General features: G+C 42.7%; 1 protein-coding gene across 2 annotated transcripts; it reads left to right on the forward strand.

Annotated features, from left to right (window-relative positions):
• Positions 1-1871: 1871 nt before the first annotated feature.
• On the forward strand, positions 1872-22828 carry LOC111839333 (guanine nucleotide-binding protein subunit alpha-14-like). Of its 2 annotated transcripts, none has more exons than XM_023803146.2 (8): positions 1872-1927; positions 2242-2387; positions 15019-15203; positions 18254-18408; positions 19048-19176; positions 19466-19595; positions 21334-21487; positions 21720-22828. In XM_023803146.2, the coding sequence occupies exons 2-8, from the start codon at positions 2264-2266 to the stop codon at positions 21899-21901; spliced, it is 1059 nt and encodes a 352-aa protein (XP_023658914.1). In that variant the 5' UTR covers positions 1872-1927; positions 2242-2263; the 3' UTR covers positions 21902-22828. The 2 variants fall into 2 exon arrangements, with proteins under 2 accessions (XP_023658914.1, XP_023658916.1); XM_023803148.2 differs by lacking the exon at positions 1872-1927 and adding an exon at positions 1937-2158.
• The last annotated feature ends 928 nt before the right edge of the window (positions 22829-23756 follow it).

Here is a 23756-nt window from a genome sequence, read left to right on the forward strand (position 1 = left end):
TATTACAGAATATTACAGATTCTCAACAGGTCCTTAGTTACAAAGAAAATGTGAATCAGCACTGTTTTGAAATGTCTTGGGCTGGATTGGATTCACAACGAGGCCATATGTGTGAAAACAAGCCCATGTCACTAGTTCATTTCTGGAACACTGGGCACCAAGTGACCACCTGTGCTACGTGTGAAGCTCTGCATTTTGTGTGACCTCCTGTGTGTGGATGGGCATGTGATGGATCTCACTGTGGGCGCGGTGCCATGTTTTTATTGGATAATATAAACTGCACAAGGTATGCAGGCTTGATGAAGATTGAGGACCACAAATCTTGCGTTTTAAAAATCTCCAGTTCATATGTGATGCAAACTTTTAGGCCGGTTATGCTAATTTATGCTAATCATCAAACACTGCATTTTGACTAATATGACATCTTCCCCCCATGTTGGCTCACAGATACTTAGACAAGAAACTTAATACTCCTGACACCCCCACTCTAAGAACAAGGGACTCTGTTAATAATTAGTTACCTGGGTGCCGTTAACTCTGTTGCTGGCTTGACAGACCTGGGTCTTTATCACGAAGCAGGATTTCTTGCTTAGCCAGATGAATTGTTGGATTTAAGGTATCCCGGTTTAAATCTTCATTCACTTGCAGGGCTGTAGCCAGGGTTTGAAAAATAGTGAGGTCTGGGGGTGGGGGGTGGACCTCAACAGTCACATTATTGATACTGCCCCCTCATAAGTTTTTTATTTTTTTAATTAATTTGTTATGTGAAACGTTAGTTAGCCTAATCAAGCCGTTTTTTATTCAGCGGAATATTTAGCTTCATATTATATTTTTAGCTTTCAAAAAAATTACCGAGGTCCAGACCTCAGTGACCTCAAAGTCTGCTACGGCCCTGTTCACTTTCATTTAGCCCAGACTATCTTAAATCCGACAAGTTGTCCAGCTAAGCAAGAAATCCTGCTTCATGATTCAGGCCCCTGATTGAATATTGGTTTATTCTGATCTATTGGTTCCTCTCTCAAACTGAATCTAAACTGGAATGGTGGCTAGTTACCAGTTGTTTTGTTGGTTGTCAAGGTCTTAACTCTTGTATACGCTTATGGGCAATCGTCATACTTATTCTGTCTTTGTGTGGGGCTTTTTTCCTCAAGACTTTACTAGGATGTGTGTCTTATTTCCAGCTACCATAACTTAACTAAAAGACCAGTGGTGTGAGATGTTCAGCAAACTCTCTTTTGTGCAGCCTGGTTTTGCCATTGACTTTTGTCTTTTTTTCTCATGTATATTAAATGTGACTGTGCTGAAGGACAGTTTATTGTCTGTTTGTATGGAGTCATGTGCTAATTGTCCATGAATCAGGAACGTTATCTCCAGCTGACTCATTACAAAGACCTTTGTTGTTGCCTCATCGCGGCCCTGGAGTTCAGCACTGCGGAAAGAAACTGTAGGTAAAGACTGTGAGTGTACGGGCATCCTTCATAGGAGTCTATGTTGATTAGGAAGTATTGCACATTGGGTTTAGTGATGGAGACAAGCAATGTTATTTATCAGGTGGTGTTAATGAGCTAAGACCTCGCTGAGAGCCAAAAGGTGTGTACAAAAGAAATGAATGGCAAAAATACCAAGGGACTAGTCCCCTATGCAACATTTCATTATAATTTTTATAATATGAATCAAGTTGAGATGTGCCTCAAAATGTCAAACTAACTTAACATGTCACCCCTCCATTACTGACTGTGGTAGTTCTTTAATCAGATATACTTTGAATTGTGGTCCTAAAACCACAGACAGTGAATGACACCGGCAGTAATCATTTGCAGCTTGAGCTCTAACCCTTATAAACAGCCCGCCCCCCCGTCCCCCATGCTGTCCTTCCTAAAGCCTCCGTGTGCTGGTAGCGTCCCGCCCCGCCTCCGGTCTCCAGCACGTAAGCGGTCGCACCGACTCCCTAAAACTCACTGTACTTTCCGTTGCCTGCCGTGGCGAGAGGGCCGGTGTTACGGAAACGAACGTGGTCTTATTGTTTTTAATTTTAAAGGAACAATTCTGATTTAAAAACAAAACAAAAAAAAAAACTAACTGATAATCAACTTTGCATTTAACTTAACATTGTGGGAGCGTGGAACGTAATCCGATCTGGAGGGCAAATCATACGAAAGTGCGGTAATATTTACCATTTAATATATTTTTCTCTCTTTATTGAAACCTTGTTTTGATTATTTGCACGGGGGGGGTCGGAAGGCTAAGATCAGACGTTTATACGATGGCGGGATGCTGCTGCCTGTCAGCGGAGCAGAGGGAATGTCGGAGAATAAACCAGGAGATCGAGAGACAGCTGAACCGGGACAAGAAGGATTCGCGTCGAGAGCTCAAGCTGCTTCTCTTGGGTGAGTACACTGGCATACACAGTCATTTAAAAAATAATAATGTGTTTATAAAGTTATAAAACTTCCTGAAAAGTGAGCCACACCTGGTCTGCAGGTAGCCGAGAGAGGCTATACAGCCGGAAGGCAGCAGGTGCCAGTGCACCTTTCATTTACAGCTTCATTTTCCTGTCGTTTCTTATACCAAATCAACATCTCGCATAAGTTAGAAATGATATGTGAATTAGGCTACGTTCTGGGATTTCAGTTCGAGTTTGGACGGACTTAAAATTGAAGGAAATGCTATTCAGTGTATGGAAATAAATTAAATTGATGAAGTCCCCCAGAGTTTGACTGTACGCGTTCCGCTCCCTTTGCATTTTTTCCGGTTTTCACAAACACCAAAGCCAATAATGTGTCAGACGGGACAGCGGTGGTTTATTGGCTTTGCATGCTGCAAGGCTGCTCCTGGAGAGATACCACCCTGCACACCAGATACAGACGCTCAGGCTTTTCAGTAGCATCTCGCTATGCAGAAGCTACACCTGCTCCAAGATTCTGCTGGAAGGCCTGACCCTGTAGGGTGGTCGAGCTTCAGGAGCAGGGTCCGGCCCTGGCATAGTGTTCCAGAGGTACTTTCGGCCCTGTGTGTCTCAGGGTGCCTATTCTGTTTTCTTTTTAATTCTACAGTGTGCTACTTTAATTACGCATGTGGCCGTTAATTAAACACAGGTGCAGGGCAGCTGAAGCATTCAGGATGACTGTGACATGACATTAAGTTTGTTTCAGCCTTATTCCTGCATGCAAATGTATGCAAATGTATAGCAAATGTGTAGCACTCTGTGGACTGTGGGTTCGCAATAGAGGACACTGCAACAGACCGATTTCCAGTTTTTTTTATTTTCTTCTCACTTTCCCGCTGTCGCTTTTCTCTGTGGGATGTTTCAGATATTGGGGGGGGGGGGGGGAATGCTGTAAATGCTACCATTGCGATTTGTGGGTGAGTCTACAATAAAGGAGTATGTGGCGTTATACTAGACCGCAGTGACACAGGCGGGGTGATGCTAGGTGTCCATGTCACCCAGGTTCTATCCAGGTTGCCTCCTTCTCCAAAGATGTGCCTTTAGTTCGCTTCCAAAAATTCCCCAATGTGTGTGATTGTTTGTACGTGTTTACCCTGTGCTGAACTGCCGTCCCAGCTGTGATATACCCCAGCCCCCTGTACCGTGCGGCCTGGGATCGGCTCCAAATCCCACCCTCCAGCCTGGACTGGATAAATGACTGGAAGATGGATGTGCAGAGGCACAAACCCAATCCTGGCCAAAACATGCCGTCAAAGTCTATCAGAGCTGCCTGACACGTCGTTATCAACCCGTCCAGGTTTTATAATATAGATGGATAGATGTGTAATTAATCTTGATATGTTTTGTTGTGAAAGTACATCCCACCATTTACCTGTTTGTCCTTGGGGATTTAATTAAAATTTTCACAAGGCACATCAGGAGTAATGAGGGATGTTTACTGGCTTGGCTTGAAGTAGCTCTAACAAACAGCTCTGTCCAGTTTCATGAAATGCTCACATATTATTCTGATCCAGGAGCAGTTTTTTGTCTAACCTGGCAAAAGCGCGTGTTGCCAAACCACTGCCAAACAGCACAGCAGTCTGGCACGTTCTGAGTCTTTGGGTATTAAGATCCACCCCACATTTCATTTGAATCTGCTCTTTTTTAAATTATTTGTACACATTTAGGATTTTGTCAACAGTGCTAAAAGATTAAGCTCTAAAAGATTCTAATTAGCTTAAATGTGTCATAACAGAGGGCTGGCATTGAGAGCATTTTGGAAATGCAAAGGTCACCATTGCAGACCAGATGGAGAATTGAGTACTCTGTAGGTCTTAATCTTAATTTGTCCCTATATACTGGATGCAGTACTGCTTTTACAGTGTAACGTCGTAGAGCATTCACACAGTGCTGTAATTAGGGGGACAGAACAAGTAATATACTGTACTAAACAGTAATGCCCACAGTAGCATTTCAAAGAAAGCAGCATTGTCTTTTTAAGATCAATTTAGATACTTCACTTCATTTAAGTTATTGGACAATGGTAGGAAATATACTGAAAAGCCAGAAAGACTCGGTGAACATTCAAACTCCACACACACAAAGCGTGCATTGTGTGCCGACCGCAATACCCACTGTGCCATCTTCCTAGCAGTGTGTGCCGACCGCAATACCCACTGTGCCATCTTCCTAGCAGTGTGTGCCGACCGCAATACCCACTGTGCCATCTTCCTAGCAGTGTGTGCCGACCGCAGTACCCACTGTGCCACCTTCCATGCAGTGTGTGTCGACCGCAGTACCCACTGTGCCACCTTCCATGCAGTGTGTGTCGACCGCAATACCCACTGTGCCATCTTCCTAGCAGTGTGTGCCGACCGCAATACCCACTGTGCCATCTTCCTAGCAGTGTGTGCCGACCGCAATACCCACTGTGCCATCTTCCTAGCAGTGTGTGCCGACCGCAGTACCCACTGTGCCACCTTCCATGCAGTGTGTGTCGACCGCAATACCCACTGTGCCATCTTCCTTCCACCTTATTGCCAAGTAATCAAGAAGGAATTTAGATGTTTTTTTAGATAATTGAGTCACTGGGTTTAATCAAGTAATAGTGACAGCTGTAATCTGGTGGTGTTTACAAATAATTTTCATTAATTTTTATGTCTTTGGCTGTTTAATAATTATTTAATAGACCAATGCAATACTACTTTAGCATTTTTTTAAAGACCAGAGCATGATATTTATCCAATTTGAAAAGCAGTTAAATTTAGCATTAAAATAACAATGAAATGTCCCCCTTGCTTTTTCTGGAATAATGCCTTCATCCATTTGAAGTGAGTACTCCATTAGCCACGGTGAAACGAGCGCTAAGCCCCCATGTCACCTCTGCGTACTGTGGAACGGTGTTTTTACTGGGAGCTGGGAGGCAAAACTGCGGACTGTCTGCGAGTCCCCGAGGACTGGGCTGGGGAAACACTGCTGTGGAAGATGAAGGTCAGAATGTCTTTAGCTAAACAAGTCCGAGTGACAGCTCTCTGTTATGAAGAGTCCCTCTTGGGGCTGGAGCCCCTCTCTGCGGACGGCATAAAAAGCTTCCCGGGGAGGGGGGGGGTTACTCCTTGCCTCCGCACTTATTACCATGACGATCTAGTGGTATCCCCTGTGCTGGGCACAGCAGCTCTCGATGCGCAAGGGCTATTACCATAGTTGAGATTTCCAGCCCTCTTTTAATGGGCATGGGTCATTCCCAGCATTGTGTTATCCTTTCTGATCTAATATGTCCCCCCTCGGAATTACCACAGTTGGATTGGAGCCCTATTTGGGTTACCTTGCTTTGTAATGGAAATACCAGCACAGGCATTCCACGCGAATGGAAACAGCACGGCCCCAGCTGTATGACACGAATGGAAACAAGACAGCCCCGGCCTCCTCATGCTGGGAGCGACGGGACGGAACATCACAGACGCTGGCGTGCCACCACCAGGAAGGCTCCAGTTATTGGCCCCGTGTTTTAAAGGAACCAGCCTTTAAAGAAGCATGCTTTATATGTTTGGTTTATGGGGAAGGAAAATGTCTTTAAAGAATCTGTACTGCAGATGGTTTACCCATTGCTGTACTATTGCATAAGGTATCATTTAATTTGATGCTAAGATGATTCTGTCATTCTGTCTTAGAGGACCCCCCCGCCCCCCCCCAGGAGTCTGCTGTGCTGTCCGGTCTCCTAAATCTCCAGTCTCACATCTCCTTAATTATCTTATGGAAAGCATCTTGCTGATCATTTCAGTTTCACCTCTAAACTAATCCTCATCGCAGCTCCAATTTGTTAAACAAATTGCCCCCCCCCCCACCCCTTAGCATTCCTGGATGTTTTTTTTTTCCCCTCAGATGTTCTTGAGGACCCTTCGGTTTTGTATATAAGTGATCTGTGCCAAAGGTGATAATTGTGTCCAAACAAACGCATGTTCCTGACGTTCAGCAGGGTTACATGCTTAGGTCAGCTTGCAGCAAAGGGCCGGAATAAGTCAGGACTCCACCGCAGTACCAGGATTTGAATGGATTGAAGCTTCAGCGTGCATTTCCTTCACATTAGATTGGTGAGAAAGTTTGTTTAATTTTTTTGGTGACACCTGGACAGTTTCACACTCAGGAATAGGGAAGTACTTTTTGTGAACCTGAGACACGTTTCTACCTCTGGCCCCGAACCCGGTTCTCCTGCACACTGTTTATTCTCAGCAACCCTCGCCGCTCCCTCGCCTGCCGTTGACCGCTTCATAAACCCAAACACAAACCCAAACACGGTAAATGTTCTTTTTCCAGCCAGGATGGAGAGGAGTGCGGTGCTGGGGTGGATGAAGGGGGCCAACAAACAGCCGGGATCCGTTTTCCTGCCCCCCAGTCTAGGCATAATTTGTGTCCAGCAGATACACCAGATCCTTTCATATGTGGTTTATTATTGGCTTTGCATACTGCAAGGCTGCTCCTGGAGAGGTACCACCCTGCACCCCCCCCCCCCCCCCAAAGGGCAATATAGTAAAATTAATACTGAATCGTGACTGGGCATGAACCGGAAGCAGTTACTGTAATAAGAGATTTCTGGTCTGGAAAGGATGCAGATCTTCACAAATGATATTGTCTGGGATTATTATTTTAAGAACTGTGCAATACTGATGAGATTTTGAATTGCGGTATTTCAGCATTTCATTTAGTGATGTGTCTGATGTGTCATCACTTGCTATTTTTTTCCCAATGAATCAAAGCACACAAGGAGATGAGCACAGAAACACAGAAATTCTGCTTTAGGTATTTAAATAGTATGTTGCATGTTGTCTGTAAAGTACTGAAACACCAAACTTCTAGAACATACCAGAAACACTTGGTGAGCTAAGTAATTAACAGTAGTAATTAACGATGCAAAACAATGTATAATAATCTTAGGTGCCGAGGTTGGCAGATTAGCATTTGTTCAGAAGACACGCATGCAAATATACACAACATTCCTAAGAATAAAAATATTTTTTGTCCTAAAAGGATGTCCCAACAAAAATGGCATTAACAACTGAAATGCTTTAAAAAGACCTGGATCTCATTTTATTGCTGTAACATGCTAATCAGCAAGGCCACAGGATTAGTTTCCACATTGGTAGGGACCAAATAAGCCCCAAACCTCCCACCCCCCTAAAGACACACAGTACTCCCCCAGTATTGGTGCGATAATGGCCCTATCATCCATACCAAATCTTCGCTCTTGCTAATCAGGGTGGTTTGATGTGTTTTCATCATTGTAAAGATAGCTGTAATCTCACAGGATATTCAGCCTCTGTAATAAACTGCACTGGCCAAAGGTATTTGTGAGGATATTTAGTGGTTGCTGTAAATCAAATGTTTCACACGTCGATCCATCTTCCGGCGGGGGTAACACCTTGCCTGGGTCCATGCATGCTGCAGGCACCAACTGGCCTATCTACATGTCCTTGGAGTGCAGGTATAAACCGTAATACCCAGCAGAGGCCATTCCATGGAGACTGGGGGCCATAGGCAAAAAAAAACTCCCCGGGGCCCCCCAATGCACCCCACCTCACATGGTACAATTTATGGCATTTTAGCTTGAAATCTAAATCAATAATATCAACAAAGAGAATTTAATAAACACTATTGCTTTATTTTCACTTTACTGTGAAAAGCAGAATACACAAATAAAGCAGATTTGTCATTGCAGTGTTTGTAATCAGCCCAGCTCAGGGGCCCCAGGAAATGACCTGTCCTGCCTGTCCTGTCAGTACGCCTCTGATACCTGGAGGAAACCTGCAGGACACGGAGGGAACTTCTCACCAGAGTAGGGAAGAGATTCAGAATCAAATCCCCAACCCTGAAGGTGTGCGGCATTACAGCTACCCCCCCGAGTCACTACATGTCCCTCTTTCTAACACCATGAGAACAGCAGAGGCTTCTTATAATGAAACTGAATTTTGAAATGACAGCATAGTTTAGAGGTGACAAATTGTGCCGATCGTCTTCATAAATCCATATAATGCTGAAAAAGCAGATGGCAGAAAATGAACCGCAGGTCCATTCTGCCCTTCCTCAAACATACGCCGTAAGTCTGACTATTCCGGCGAACCGCCTTATGACAGCCGCGGTGTGGGAGTCCTTTGGAGACGGGTGACTGAGCAGCAGGCTGGGGGGGGGGGCATTGTCGGCCTCACATTGCAGGATCATAGTACAGTGCTGTAGGAAATCCTCCATGGCTGAATTTCCTTGCCTGGACAGTAGCTTCCTGTCAAGGTTGTGCACTGAACATTCCGGAGAATCTCATGGAAGGGTCTCCCAAGTAGGTTATGCCAAGGTTGAGCCATTTTCCTGAGGCAGTGGCTGTTTTCCAACCCTAAAAGGATAAAATGATTTATTTTTCTAAAGGCCATTTTAAAGATCCATGTGCCAAAGTATGCGGGGGTCTGGGCATCATTTTGGTAACTGTGAAGAGCAGGATGGTAAACACACCATGTGTTCAGCAGTGAGCCTAATTATTTCTGTGGTTGGCTACAGATTGACTTGTTATGCCTGAGGATTTGTCTTAGAGGTGAAGTCATCCCATAAAACAAATCAGGCAAAGCAATCAAAGCATGAACTAGTTGATGTAGCCAAACATACTTTGAGTGTTGACCAGATGCAATTCCCAGGCACTCCACATGGGGCAGCAACTTGCTGAACATGGTCTATTCCAGAAATGGCTAGCTTGAGGCTAGTTCGGCTAGTTTGAGGGCTTAGTGGAGTGGTTTTTATTGAATTTCTGTGCTCAGTGGTGTTATTGTTTGCTCACTAAGCCGGTTGACATGCAGCTTCAGGTGTCATTTACTAGGGATTATTGCTTTCTATGCTGGGAAATGCCCAACCCTTGGTTAGGGACAATGAATAAAGCTAGTTTCGCAAACATGTTTTGCATAGTGAACGTGAGTTTAGATGTGTCTGACCTCACATTCTCTGTGACATCAGCAGAAAATCCGCCTTGTACTTTTCTCTTCAAAGAAATGATCGCAATGAACAAACAGCCGTCAGATATAATAAAGTAGAATGATGTTTGCTATTAGCTCTACTCTCATCTCAGTCTTTTCATTGCTTTTTAATCTAGATTGATACACACAACACACACACACACACACACATATATATATATACACACACACACACATTTTATTCTCATCAAGGTGCACTGCATACATATCACTTGGGATCATAAGTACAAAAATCTAAGATCCATGTTTGCAGTATAGGGTCATGGTGAACTCAGATCTTGTTAAAGATCTTGTTGGAGATGCCGATTTGCTTCATTACTTACTTTTGGACTGCAGGTGAAAGTTGTACGAATATGGGGCAAACATGCACATGGGCTATCTTTCAGCACTCTGTCTGCGCTGTGTCTGCGCTGTGTCTGCGCTCTCTGCGCTCTGTCAGCGGTGAGACTGTCATTTGAATGGGAAAACATAACTGTATTGCAGCAATGCATTGTGGGGATTTCTGCTTGTTTCCAGGTCCAGCTATGGACAACTGGTTACTATTCTCATCATGGTTCCCTGCCCCACTGTGTGACCACCTCTCCAGTTTAGGAGGGGTAAGACTGGCATGCAGCTCTTCCAGTTTGTATGCTGTTAGCGACCCATTTCTTAAGTATTATAGGGTGCAGTCTTAGCAAAGGCAGTTCCCAGCTTCTCTAAGTTTTCCTTGCATCCAAGGACTTTAGCAAATGGTCAGTCTAATGATTATGTCAAATGAATCAGTTAAGCCTGCTATGCAAATTGTCAGCAGTTTGGAGAATTTGCACACACGGTGGCTCTGTGTTGTTCATCATAACACATGATGAGTTTTTAGTCTTGGTGGTGTTATAATTTAATTAAATGCCATTTATCTATTAACATTGCTAATTCTTGTGACTCCTAATCAAAATTCTGTGTACACAGGTTAAAGCAGTAAACAATCAGACAAATGGAGGATAATGAAATTATTTTCCTGTTTGTGTCCAGACTGCCGGCTGCGTCGTACCTCTGCAGGGTGTCATCGTCCCTCCTTCCCTCTGCCTTTCAAGTTTTGTCATGTTTTGAGGAACATAGTGAAATTCTTATGCCACATTTGCAGGGTAGAGGACTGGCACACACACATGCACACACACCACACACACACACACACACAGAGTTGTGATTATATCATTGTGGGGACTCTCCATTTATTTCTATGGGGAAAACTCTAATCCCAACATGATGACCCTAACCCCAGCCCTAACCTTCACCATAATTAAACAAACAAAATACGAGACTTTTGGCATTTTTTTTTATTGCATTCACAGATCTTTGTGGGGACCTGAAAAATGGTCCCCACAACATCAAAAAAACTGTTTTTTATTACATTGTGGGGGGTACTTGGCCCCCACAATGTAATATAAGCCTAATTCTCACACACACATCAGACCAAGATATCAGACAGTCAATATATCAGTCAAATTTATCAAATTTTATTAGAGAACTGACTGTAAATAAACAAACTGATATTCTTTGCAAGATTGCATGAAATTTACTCCGGTGTATTAAGTTATATAAAGTTATTTAATACACATTTTCCATTTCTGTTTCCTGTGGTGTGAGGTACAGGTTATTCGGGTCTGTGTGTCCCTAACCTGAAACACCTGCTTTTTGACCACAGTAATTTATTAGTATGGTGTAGGGGCTCCTTTTGTGGCCAGTGCAACATCAATTCATCTTGGGAGTGACGGATGCAAGTCCGGCACAGCGGCCAGAGGGATTTTGAGTCAATCCTCTTGCAAAACAATGGCCAGGTCACTATGTGATGCTGGTGGAGGAAAATGTTTCCTGACTTGCTTCTCCAAAACACCCACAGCTCAATAATAATCTGGTTACTGTGCAGGCCATGGGAGATGTTCAGTTTCACTATCATGTTCATCAAACCACTATATCACCAGTCTTGCTGTGTGTATTGGTGCAATATCATCCTGATACACGGCACCACCTTCAGGGAACAATGTTTGAACCACTGGGGGAACATGGTCTTCCAGAATGGCTTGGTATTCCTTGGCAGTGACACGACCTTCTAGAACGAGTAGCGGGCCTAGGGAATGCCATGATATTACAGCCCAAACCATCATGCACCCCCGTGCCACACTCTGGATACGCAACAGTCAGGATGGTAAGCCATCCACAGTTACTCCTGCAGGACGTGGTCCATCCTTCATGGTCGAATGCCGACATTACCCTGGATACCGTGGTTCTCGATTCACCACAAAGACTTGCTGTCCTGGTCACAGATGCATCAGCGAGACGCACACCAACAATCTGTCCCCTTTTAAACACTGATATGTCTCCCATTATGTTGTGTAAATTGGAATATTTTATATACAGCTGTACTATGGGCCTGCTAATTTAAACTTCACACTCTGCTCTTACTGATGAAGTGAAGATTGGCCACCAGGCCACGTATATATAAGCATGAAACCTCAAACACCAGTTTGGCCAGTGTTTCAGTTTTATCGTCCAACCCCTGAAGCTAGCAGGATAATGATCTGTGTTTGGCTCTTCACTTGCCTCACTTGCACTGTATTATTCACTTTCATTTTATTTAGTTATGCATTTATTTGCCTATTTCCATTGTGGGTGGGGGAAACAGTGTTGGCATTTATGCTGCTAGGCAACAAAAATTTCACCGTTGGAAATCAATAACTGAATGAAAGTTATCGTTGTGAATGAAGTGCACCATGAATGCAGATACAAAATTTTATCAGATGACATGGACACACTATCCATACAAATTAATAAACAGAGTGAGCTAACCAGAAATGACAAACGGCTGATATTTAATTCACAGTTGTATCTCTCCCACTCTGATAAATTCAGCAGCAGTCCTTAAAAAGCTTCCTTGCTTCCAGTATGTTTGAATTGACACTCTGACACTTTAAGTGCACTACAATCACTAAAATATAGTCAAAATTTAAAACAGGGGTCCAATCTGTTTACACAGAGAACATCAAAACTCCGGTTCCCGACCGAATGCTTTGACACAAACCTTCTCTAGTATTAAAAGTTCAGGTGTGCTGGGCTTCACTTTCTGTACTGAGGGATTTTTTTACTTTTATCTTTTGCTAAATTTAACATTTTTGATTCACCTTTCAGGGGGCACTGATCCATAGTAAGTCTCAACTAGTTATCTGCTTACCTACTGGGCCTCTCTTCCTCAATCCTATAATGCACAGAAATTAAAGAGAATGAAGAGAATGTGATCCATTCCAGGAAGTTTAATCTAATTGTACTGAGTTAATAACACTTGATTCTTCTCAGAAGTTGCTTTGATTTTTTTTCCTTTATTTTGTTTGGTCGTTGGACTTGTAACCATGGAGACCGGAGACATGTGCTTTTCCTAGTATTTGTCATTACCTAGTAACTGAGACAGCTTTCTGTTTTCTTGTGTATTTACAGTGCTGTATTGTACTTCACACACCTACAGATTCTACGTGAATCCCAAACACAGATACATCACATTACTGCACTGTCTCTTTGCAGTCCGAAATACCTCACACATATTAATGTACAATGCGTTTCACTTATGCTCTTGGCACTGAATGTCTTGCGTGCTTGTCTGTGGGTTGATGTACGGGGATGTGATTTTTATGTTCATGGCTGTTTTTGTTTTGGGCGACATAAGACCATCAGTTATTGCCTGTCAGTGAGAGAATGTTTGCTGGCAAACATATTAAAACATTCAGAAACCTGAGCGTGGAAAAGTCAAGTGCTGAAACTGGGAAAAGTAAATAGCCCCGCCACTCAGAAGATAACATTGCCTTGTTTTGTGTTTTATGGAGTCAGCCCAGAAGGATTATGCCACCTACAAGAGTAACAGGACAGATGATTTAGTTTGCTTATGCCTTTAGATCAGGGGTGTCAAACTCCAGGCCTGGGGGCCGCAGCCCTGTGTAGCTTTAGTTCTTTCCCTGTTCCACCACAAATGATTCAGCTCAAGAGCTGTGTGGTAATTAGCACAAGGAGGTGAATCAGGTGTGTTAAATGAGGGGGAAACCGAAAATGAGCAGGGCTCTGGCCCCCCAGGATTGGAGTTTGTCACCCGTGCTTTAGATAATAAAGAGGCATGAACAGTGCCCTCTAGTGGAAACCAGCATCAACCTCTAGAAGGGAGTAAGCAGTATGGAGTAAGCAGTATGGAGTACGCAGTATGAAGTAAGCAGTATGGAGTAAGCAGTATGGAGTACGCAGTATGGAGTAAGCAGTATGGAGTACGCAGTATGGAGTAAGCAGTATTGAGTAAGCAAGTATCTTATTTCTACAGGACATGTATAAGTAAGTAGGGTGCCATGGTGGCTCAGTGCATGGTGTGGAGTTTGCATATCTTCCTCATTTTGTGCAGCTTCCTCCCACAGTCCTGAAGACTTTAAGTTAGGTGGATTGTTGCTTGTGCGTGTGCTCAGCAATGGACTGGCGTCGCAGGCAAAGTGGTCTAACCCCATGCCTTGTCTTGCGTGTTGTCTGGTATCAGCTCCAGCGCTCCAGCTAGGAAAAGTGACTGGAATAGAAGGTACTTTATTAATCCCCATGGGGAAATTCTCTTGTCATGTCACCCCATCTGGCTCTCCATGAGACACAGGGTGGGCCTCCTTTTGGCACGCAGGGACCTGGGGGTTAGGGGCCTTGCACAAGGGCCCACGGACGTGTCACTGTTCTGCCAAGACTGAGCTCAAACTGGTGACCTTCCCGTCACAGACATAGAGGCGTAGCCCACTAAGCCACACCCCCCCATATGAATATTTATAAATACCCAATTGAGACATTTCCAGTGTCAAAGATTACAGAAATATTTCTGTAGTATAGCTCTTTTAGGCACAATCCCAGTGTATAAAGTCTCTGTTTTATCAAAGAAATTCTTACATTATCCACAAGGTTTAATACAGCACACATCACCTGGGCTTTTAAAATAAAGCAGAACTCTGAAGAATCTAAAGAGATTAATCTTTCATAAATTCTCTCTACATTGTTCTTAAAAATTCCACTTCTAAGCCCTAGAACATCTTGACTGGAGTAAAACGGGGAGGAACATTGTTTGTCCATGGGGAGAAGATTAATGCAACTTGAAGCTTCCTGTTTAAATTATAATCATGTTATAGGAATCTTTTGAGAATATTATGGGATGGATGAAAATTATGATGGTAAGACTTTACTAAGCCATTATATAATATGTTTAATTAAGGAGGATGTCAGAATGTTCCAAGATTTTTGAAAGTGAAGTCATGCAAGAAAGTACCCATAATTCCTTGCCAAAATGGTTTTCCTGCCAACAGAGTGAGGTTATTATTTATAAGCTGTGAGGTTCAGGAACTCCAGTTAACACTTTGAATTATTGTGCTGTTGCTGCATGTTTTGTGTGGCAGTTTGTGAAAATGTAATCAAAGCGGTTTGTAAAATTGATAGCCTCCGGCGCACGCGTACAAGCATACACATACACATACACAAACCAAACAAGGGCCGATGTAGGAAGCAGCTACTGTCAGGAGCTTGACAGCTCATCTGTACTCATCCGACCTCTTCATGCAGGAACCGGAGAGAGTGGGAAGAGCACCTTCATCAAGCAGATGAAGATCATCCACGGCTCAGGCTACTCGGAGGAGGACAAGATGGGCTTTGCCAAGCTGGTTTACCAGAACATTTTCACCTCCATGCAGGCCATGATCCGCGCCATGGACACCCTTAACATCAAGTATGCAAATGACCAGAATGTTGTAAGTCCATACTTATCTCCCTGACCTTCTCTTATTGGACATATTTGCTAAACTATTTCAGCAATCAATGCTGCACATCTGTCTTTCAAAGTCTATTTTAAGCCTGCTGGAATTTGTTTTAAAAGTATTTAGACAGAAGAACTTTATCCAGGTTTTATAACCTTCAATGAGCAGATTGCACATATGCATTTGGCTCCAACCATCCATCCATTTTCTGTAACTGCTTGTCCTGTTCAGGGTCACGGGGGGGGGGGGTCTGGAGCCTATCCCAGAGGCTATGGCTGCAAGTCAGGGAAAAATCCAGGATGGGGCACTAATATAGCTAATATTATAATAATATATGTATAACTGAAGCTGCTGTGCTACAAAGCCTAGCTAAACTCAAAATAAATAAATTGCAGGGCCCTGATGGCATCTTACCTATAGTTTTAACAGAGATGGGGGGTATTATTTGCTGATCTTTAACATTACTATTTCAGAAATCCTTATCTACTGATGTGGTACCTTCTGATTGGAAGCATGCTAATATAACACCCATATTCAAAAAAGGGGATAGAAATAATCCAGCAAACTATAGGCCAATCAGTTTTACTTGCATAACTGGAAAAGTAATGGAAGCTTTAATCCAAGTGGAAATGGTAGATTACCTGGATTCAAATAACATTCTGAGGGATAGCCAACATGGATTTAGGAGAGGTAGATCCTGTTTAACTAATCTACTTGAGTTCTTTGAGGAAGCTACAAGAGAAATTGATCACAAAAAGGCCTATGATGTGATCTACTTAGATTTCCAGAAGGCCTTTAATGTTGTCCCCTACAAACGGTTCCTGCTTAAGGTCAAAACTGTAGGGATTTTAGGAACTGTAGCAGCTTGGATTGAAAACTAGTTAATAGATAGGAAGCAGCAGGTAGTTATTAGAGGCACCATGTGACAGTGGGCCTGCGTTCATAGTGGGGTACCGCAGGGTTCAGTTTTAGGTTCACTGTTATTCCTGATTAAAGATATTGACAACAATATATACAGTAAACTGGCTAAATTTGTAAACAACACCGAGGCAGGTGGTGTAGCAGATACTGAACTAGTGGCACAGAGGCTGTAGCGGGATCTTGATTTAATTAGCGACTGGGCTGATACCTGGCAGATGAAATTTAACATAGATAAATGTAAGGTAATCCATGCAGAGAGCAGAAATATAAAGTACAGATACTTTACGGGTTCCACTGAAATAAAGGTAGCTGATTATGAGAAAGACCTATGAGAAAGGTGTGTATCTTGATGCTTCCATGTCCCACTCTCGCCAGTGTGGGGAAGTAATTAAAAAGGCCAATAGGTCGTTGCGTTACATCTATAGGTGTGTGGAGTTTAAGTCAAGGGAGGTGATGCTAAGATTATACAATTCCTTAGTAAGACCCCACCTAGAATATTGTGTGCGGGTTTGGTCACCATATCTTAAAAAGGACGTTGCCGTCTTATAAAGGGTTCAACGTAGGGCTATAAGAATGATTCCTGGTCTTAGAGGAATGTCTTATGAGGATAGGTTAGCTGAGCTGAATCTGTTCAGCTTCGAGCAAAGGAGACTAAGCTGGGACATGTGGAGTCATTAATGACATGTGGAGGTACCGCGTGTAGCACTGGAGCATCATTAATGACAGGGTGATCAGTACCATGTGTTCCATGAGCCTAAGACCTCTAGGAATAGGATTCCACCTGCAATCCAAGATCAAGTAGTTAGGCGAATTGGCGTCTCTGAATTTCTTTTACTGAATGGTTTGTGATGGACTTTGCTCCCAGCCTTGTGCATTGTTACTTCTGGCATAAGCTATGTTCTGTATTGGGTAAGGATTATGGATGGGTGAAACATTGTATTAATAATTAGAATGCATTCAATGGCCCCTGGAAAACATAAAATGGTTATTGGTTGTAGGTTGTGTGCATGTAGTTCAAAAGGACTCATTCTCACAATTTTAGATATAATTACTATATTAATTACTATATTAATTAATGTCTAAAATCTCAGTATTGACACTATTGTATGTATGTGGTACTATGCGATCTGTCCCGGTGGTCGATTTTTAAACACCCAGATGTATGAATTTCATGCATATTACTGGTGTATGTAAATCAATGTTAGTTTCAATGTGCTAATGCGTATGAGCGTTTCGTTGCCGCATTAGGAATGGTACCAGGATACCAAGGACACCAGACTAATACGTCAGTCAGGGGTGACAGTCTCAGGTACCATTTCTTCTGGTGTTGAGGTCTGAACACACCCACTGTCTCGGAGGAAACCATGGAGCTATGAAGCCCAAGCCTATCAAACTATATACAAATCATCTACTAAAGACCAAAAAGCCAGCACTGGGTTTCCGTGTTCTGTGTATCATGCCGGAGAGGTCCTGCAAGGCTGGACTTTAGACCTTCGCTTGAGCCTGAGGGTCTGAGTCAGGTTTGTTATTAACCAATTGATGCCTTTATCATTGTCACTGGAGCCATTGATGGAATGTGGTGCAATGAAGCATGTCGACTTTCCCGAGAGCCACACGCGTGTAGCAGGGTGCTATTGTCCGACACACCCTATACAGTACCTGCTGTGGTGACCTGAAATGCCAAGCGTGGCTTTGGTGTGTGACATTTGTGTAGCAAAGGTAAGCAAGAACGAGGATAGTGTTGCAGTGCGGAGGGGATTCCTGTACAGGCCCATCATCAGCTACCAATGGTACAGTTTGAAAGGATTTGGTTACTGTTTTGTTTATCATTCTAATAAGCTGTTAGGTTTACCAATCAGAGCGGAGCACCGTAATAGAGAGCTGCTGAGAGGAAACAGGCACATTCCACTTTGTTTGCATTGGATATAGGAATAGCTTGCCACTCTCTTCTCTCAACACATAGGCTGTGTGGTCCCATGATCGCATTACGCAGAAGAGATACATATAGGCTGCGAACAAGTGGGTCTAATGAATCTGCACACTCTCTGGGTCAGGCAGAGACAGAGGGGTGGTGGATGCACCTCATCCTCTTCGCCTCAAACGGCTTCTCTGTCGTTCTCCAGCGATTCTCCAGCCTCGTCAGTGAGGTGGAGGTGGACAGGGTGACCGTCATGGAGCCGAACTACGTGGAGGCCATCCGCAGCCTGTGGACCGACGGCGGGCTGCAGGAGTGCTACGACCGCAGGCGGGAGTACCAGCTGTCCGACTCCACCAAATAGTGAGTGCGGGAACTCAAGCAGCGAGTTCCTTTCCCGAAGTCCAACAAGCATTCTGCGCTCACCACCACGCTGGATATTGGGGGCAGTGTGCGGCTCAGTGCTTGTGATCAGAAGGTCACCAGTTCAAGCCCAACCTTGGTAGAATAGCCATGTCTGTGGGCCCTTGAGCAAGGGCCCACACCCCCAGCCCCATGGGTGTTTTTATGGGTGGCTGCCAAGCTTGTTCTCACCTTTATATGTGTCTGTGTGTCATGGAGGGCAAGATGGGTAGGTAAAAAGAGAATTTCCCCACAGAGATCAATAAAATTAAGCATAGAGGACACTAAGTTAGCGTGCCTCCCATTTAGTCCAGCAGTAAAAGGCAAAATATGAAATAGTGAAAATCAAACCACTCTCAATTCACCTACTATATATTACGCATGTTTTGTTTAATAAACCTACGGCTGTATATTTTTAAAACAACCGGACTGTCTTTACTGAGGTCATTACAGAAATGACCACATGATTTAAACAGCATCTTGTGTGTCATGTGACCCTGCCCATGTGACCTTATGGCATGATGCTTCACCTACTGTTTTGCAAGTAGTTTTTTTGACTGTTACTGAGCCAGCGCCATACTTCATTTCTGTGTTCCACAGTTACCTGACGGACCTGGATCGCGTCTCGGAGCCTTCCTATGTTCCTAACGAGCAAGATGTTTTGAGAGTCCGAGTCGCCACCACAGGGATCATTGAATACCGCTTTGACCTGGAGACTGTCATCTTCAGGTACGAGCCTGAGGTCTTCATTCACATGGACACCTAAAGTACATTCTTATTGGTTGGTTTTGGTGATTACAAAACTTCTTCAGGCTTTTGAAATGGGGGAGTGAACATCACATCACACAGATGTCAGGGAGAGCAGGATGAGAGGACAGATTGGCATACTCTGGGTTTCCCCCGAAACAAGCATCATCCCAGCTCACCCTTCATCAAAGCCGAATACTGAAGGAGATCTGTTTGTTTAGTTCCACCCCCTTACACTGATCCTTTGATAATCTCATGTTCTTCTCATCAGGATGGTGGATGTGGGAGGTCAGAGGTCAGAAAGAAGGAAGTGGATCCATTGTTTTGAGAACGTCACCTCTATCATCTTTCTGGTTGCACTGAGTGAATATGACCAGGTCTTAGCTGAGTGCGATAATGAGGTCAGTGTCATCATTTTTCACTGTTACATAACAAACGACATAAGCAGCATAGTTCCTCAGGAGCTGCACATCAAAGACCCAAAACTCGCTAAGGCAAAACTGCTCATGTAAGGTATTATATTTGCATTACCGTTTCATTAGAACAGTAATCATTTTGAATGGTTTTAATATTGGCACACAAGGATTTGGTAGATGGAAAAATGGATAAAAGACGTATGACTTCAGCTACAGTCATCCATCGATTCGCGTCCTATCGAGTCACGTGCCGTCCTTCTCACATCCCATAAGAGCCTCAATAAAATTTATTGAGAGACATGTTAAGCAGACTTAGTGGACGTTAGTTAGCATATTTTACCACATGTGCAGCATGCGGCAAGATCCAAAGCAAACCGATCGTGCTGCAAATATAGAGGTTTATAGAGGTTGTTAAATGTGCATGATATTGTATCTTATGTTGCACAGTATATTTGACCTCTTCAGTATAATGATTGAGATACGACCATATTAACCTACATCTGGGGCAAAACCCGGACATAAGTCGATGGACTCCTGCATTTGTATTTGCACTAGATTAAAAGTAATGGTAATGCAATTATTGCATTCGTGTTTTAAGGACTTACATTTTCATATAATTCAGTACAATCACTTCTTTGGTCTTCCAGTCTGGGATTCAAACACCATCTATCAACTTCAACAGCAGCTGACCTGCTGCTTTAGGATATGTGCCACAAGGGGGCAGTATATTCCTCATCTCTTAAACTAATTTATTCTACTCCAGTACAGAATATCCAGCTCACATACAGGACACATTTTTTTAAATGAAATATCATTTGCAAACATGCATGCAAGATGCAAACATGCATGGCATTTTCACTTTGCATACATGAAAAAATTGCACCTTAAATAGAAAATAGCCTATTTGCTTTGAACGATTAACCGGAGATCTGTTGTGGATCAGTGTGCTTTTTGCACTTAAACAGCATGGACTGGCATGAAATCCCTTTTGTGATATTTACATGCTCACTCTATGGTTTGATGGAAGAGTAAAAAGCACTCTGTGTTATGGAAGCATGTTCTGTTTGAATTAAATAAACTAAGACTGTAACCCACATCCATGTAAAATACATATGCAAATTTTATTGCTTGGTGCTCTGCATGTGTAGAGCTTGCAGGTTGTCCCTGTATCTGTGTCCCCCCCCCCCTCCCCCCCCCTCCGTTCCCCCATTCCAAAAACACTGCCCATGGTGCGTCTGCCCTCCAGTGGACTGGCATACTGTGCTGCGTGATTTTATTACTTAATTTACATGAAATGGGCGATTTAGAGCAGATTCCTGATGCAATGAACATTAGAAACATAAAAAGAAATTATTGCAGTTCAGTCAAATGTACGTTACCAATACTATTCATTGGCAATTAAAATTAAATTCCATTCATGTGTCCTCTGATATTACTAAAATGTTATGTTAAAGGAAAACTAAATTATCAAGGATTGTGACCTTATTACAGCTTCCTCATGCCACAGGTCTTTGGATTTTGTCCATTGGTTTTGGGATTGTTGGAGAGGTCACAGGAGTCATGTATATTTAACTTGCGTAATATTTCATTCAGAATGTCATTATGTGTCTAAAAGGCATTTGAGTAATAATGTAGCTAATATACCCCAGTAGTTCCTGCTCCTCTGAGCTTCAGAGGGTAACAGACTGTTCCTGATTGACTGACTCTGCCTTCTCGTCTGCAGAGCCGCATGGAGGAGAGCAAGGCCCTTTTCAAGACCATCATAACCTACCCATGGTTCCAGCAATCGTCTGTCATTCTCTTCCTCAACAAGACAGACATCTTGGAAGAGAAGATCGCCTACTCACATCTAGTGACTTATTACCCAGAATTCACTGGTGAGATACCTGTGTGTCATTGCGATCATATGCATGCTGAGGTTAAATGTGTTAGGCCCGTGGAGGACATAGGTTTTTGCTCGGATGTTTGGTCAGTTTTGTTTTTATATTCATGTATCTAAAAATCATAAAAATCTATATTCACCACTTTCAATGAACATTTCAATGATTGAACTGTTTAGGAACATGAGTGTTGGTTCTGATTCAGTAATACTATGCTTTTGTTTTCCAGGCCCCAAGAGTGACGCAAAGGCAGTGAGAGAGTTCATTCTGAAGATGTACCAGGAGCAGAGCGAGAAAAGCCTCTATTCTCACTTTACCTGTGCCACCGACACGGAGAACATCCGCTTCGTCTTTGCCGCCGTCAAGGACACCATCCTGAGAAACAACCTCAAAGACTTCAACCTGGTGTAGAACAGACTGTAGCGGAGACCTCTTTCTGCCACAAGAAAGGCCAGAGGTTCACTTCAGGGCGCAAGGGAAGATAATATTAGTTTGCAGAAGAGACTTAAAACAGCTTGGTATAGAAGAGGTGTAGAGCGAGAGGATGAACTCAGCTTATTGCTGAATAGCGACAAAGACAGCACTGACAAGCTCAACTATGAGTATAGAGTGTGGATTAACAGCTATTAGTTCAGATATTTAATCAGTCCCCCAAACTGGTGTAAGAGTCAGCTGAAGGTAAGTGATGAGTTACAGTGTGTGAGAGACACTGGAGATATATGGATATGAGGAAGATGGAAACGGAACTAAAACAGGACACTTCACATTACTTATTGACGTAGTTTGCATGACATTTCCGTACTATTTGTTTGAAACATGTAAAGCAATGCTGAACTTTAGTCTTGGTGTAATGACCTTTTTGTGTGATACTCTGGAGAGAGCTGTCACCAGCCTGGGCAGCTTCCTGATGGGTGGGTGAGCTGGTTCAGGGGCTCTGCTGTGGTCCTTCCTAAGACACTGGACAGCACTGACTGCCACATTTCAGTAGGTTCCAGACTTTCTCCCAGGGGCAAGACAGACCCACTGCTTAGTGAACATAAACCACTTATTCATTTGAATATCATCCTGCATTATAAACAAGTTCCTGAAATGTAATAGCTATATGTAGCTAAATGTTTACTTTTTTAGGTTGGGAAAAACACTAAAATCTCAGGTGCCGTACTTCCTGTCTGAATCCTGAAATTATAAACATTTAAAAGGTACCAAAGAATTGTTTAATTTAATAAATGTAAAGGGAAATTTGAATATGCAAATATACTGTAAATGTAAATAGTTATTTTCTAACTAAATTATGAAAAGAATTCTATTGGATATTTTCAATAAAATACTTTTTCTATATTGGGCACCATTCCTATGTAATGTCACACTTCAAGAAATTCCTAATAAATTTAATAAATGTATGTGTCTGCGGCTTTTATGTTATGAATAGTTACAGTAGTCACATTTTTAGGCATCTAATATAACAATTTAACTGTTTTTCTATACAAGTAGTGAATCGAGCCAGATATGCACCATTGAATCTGAGAAGACATCTGGTTCATTATAAATTCTGTCATTTCAATCTTCAGCATTTAAAACAATTTTGAATTCTTTTGCTTTACAAATAAATACACATATTCGTTGCCATTATTTTTAAATTCTCTCCACTCAAAAATTAACCACAAAAAAATGGAAGAGAACAACTATTTTAACTAGTGCTGGATACTGCAGCCTGTTTTGGTAATTTGTTCGTTTTTTTAAATCATCTGATTATGCATCTACAAAAAAAATTTAATTGCAGTCATAAATTTGGTTTGCAGCATGAAATAACATTTTTGGTAGAATTTGTTTCACTGCAGCTACAGTTGGGAGATTTTTTTTCAACATCAACAGCTCTCAAGTTGTAATAATTTTAATTGTTGATATTCATACTGCATCCTCTAAGCATTTGGCCATATAAAATTTCATCCATCCATCCATCCATCAATCCAGCCTCTAACCACTCATCCAGTACCAGATCACAGGGGAAATTAAAAAGTAAAGAGAGCTGATGGCAAATTGCTGATCAGCAACTGAGACTGTGTACTATCCAAGGGCCTTGCCCTCCACACTGTAATTTGTCATGCAGAGAAAACAAAATACAACAGCGTAAACAATAGAACTGATGATTGCGTCCCTGTTGAAGAACAAGCTCCTTAATGGACAATGAAGAAAAAAACGAAATAGAAATATCCATGAACCATCTCAAGAGATGATCAACATGACGATTCAGAATCTCTCAGGCCAG

This window comes from Paramormyrops kingsleyae, chromosome 2 (genome assembly GCF_048594095.1).
Source record: "Paramormyrops kingsleyae isolate MSU_618 chromosome 2, PKINGS_0.4, whole genome shotgun sequence".
Lineage (NCBI taxonomy): Eukaryota > Metazoa > Chordata > Actinopteri > Osteoglossiformes > Mormyridae > Paramormyrops > Paramormyrops kingsleyae.

Excerpts from the sequence above, each read along its gene's own strand:
- LOC111839333 (XM_023803146.2), top strand. The coding sequence starts at position 2,264 with ATGGCGGGATGCTGCTGCCTGTCAGCGGAGCAGAGGGAATGTCGGAGA. Across the intron at positions 2,388-15,018 it reads GCTCAAGCTGCTTCTCTTGG|GAACCGGAGAGAGTGGGAAG; the intron begins GTGAGTACACTG and ends CTCTTCATGCAG. Across the intron at positions 21,488-21,719 it reads TTATTACCCAGAATTCACTG|GCCCCAAGAGTGACGCAAAG; the intron begins GTGAGATACCTG and ends TTTGTTTTCCAG.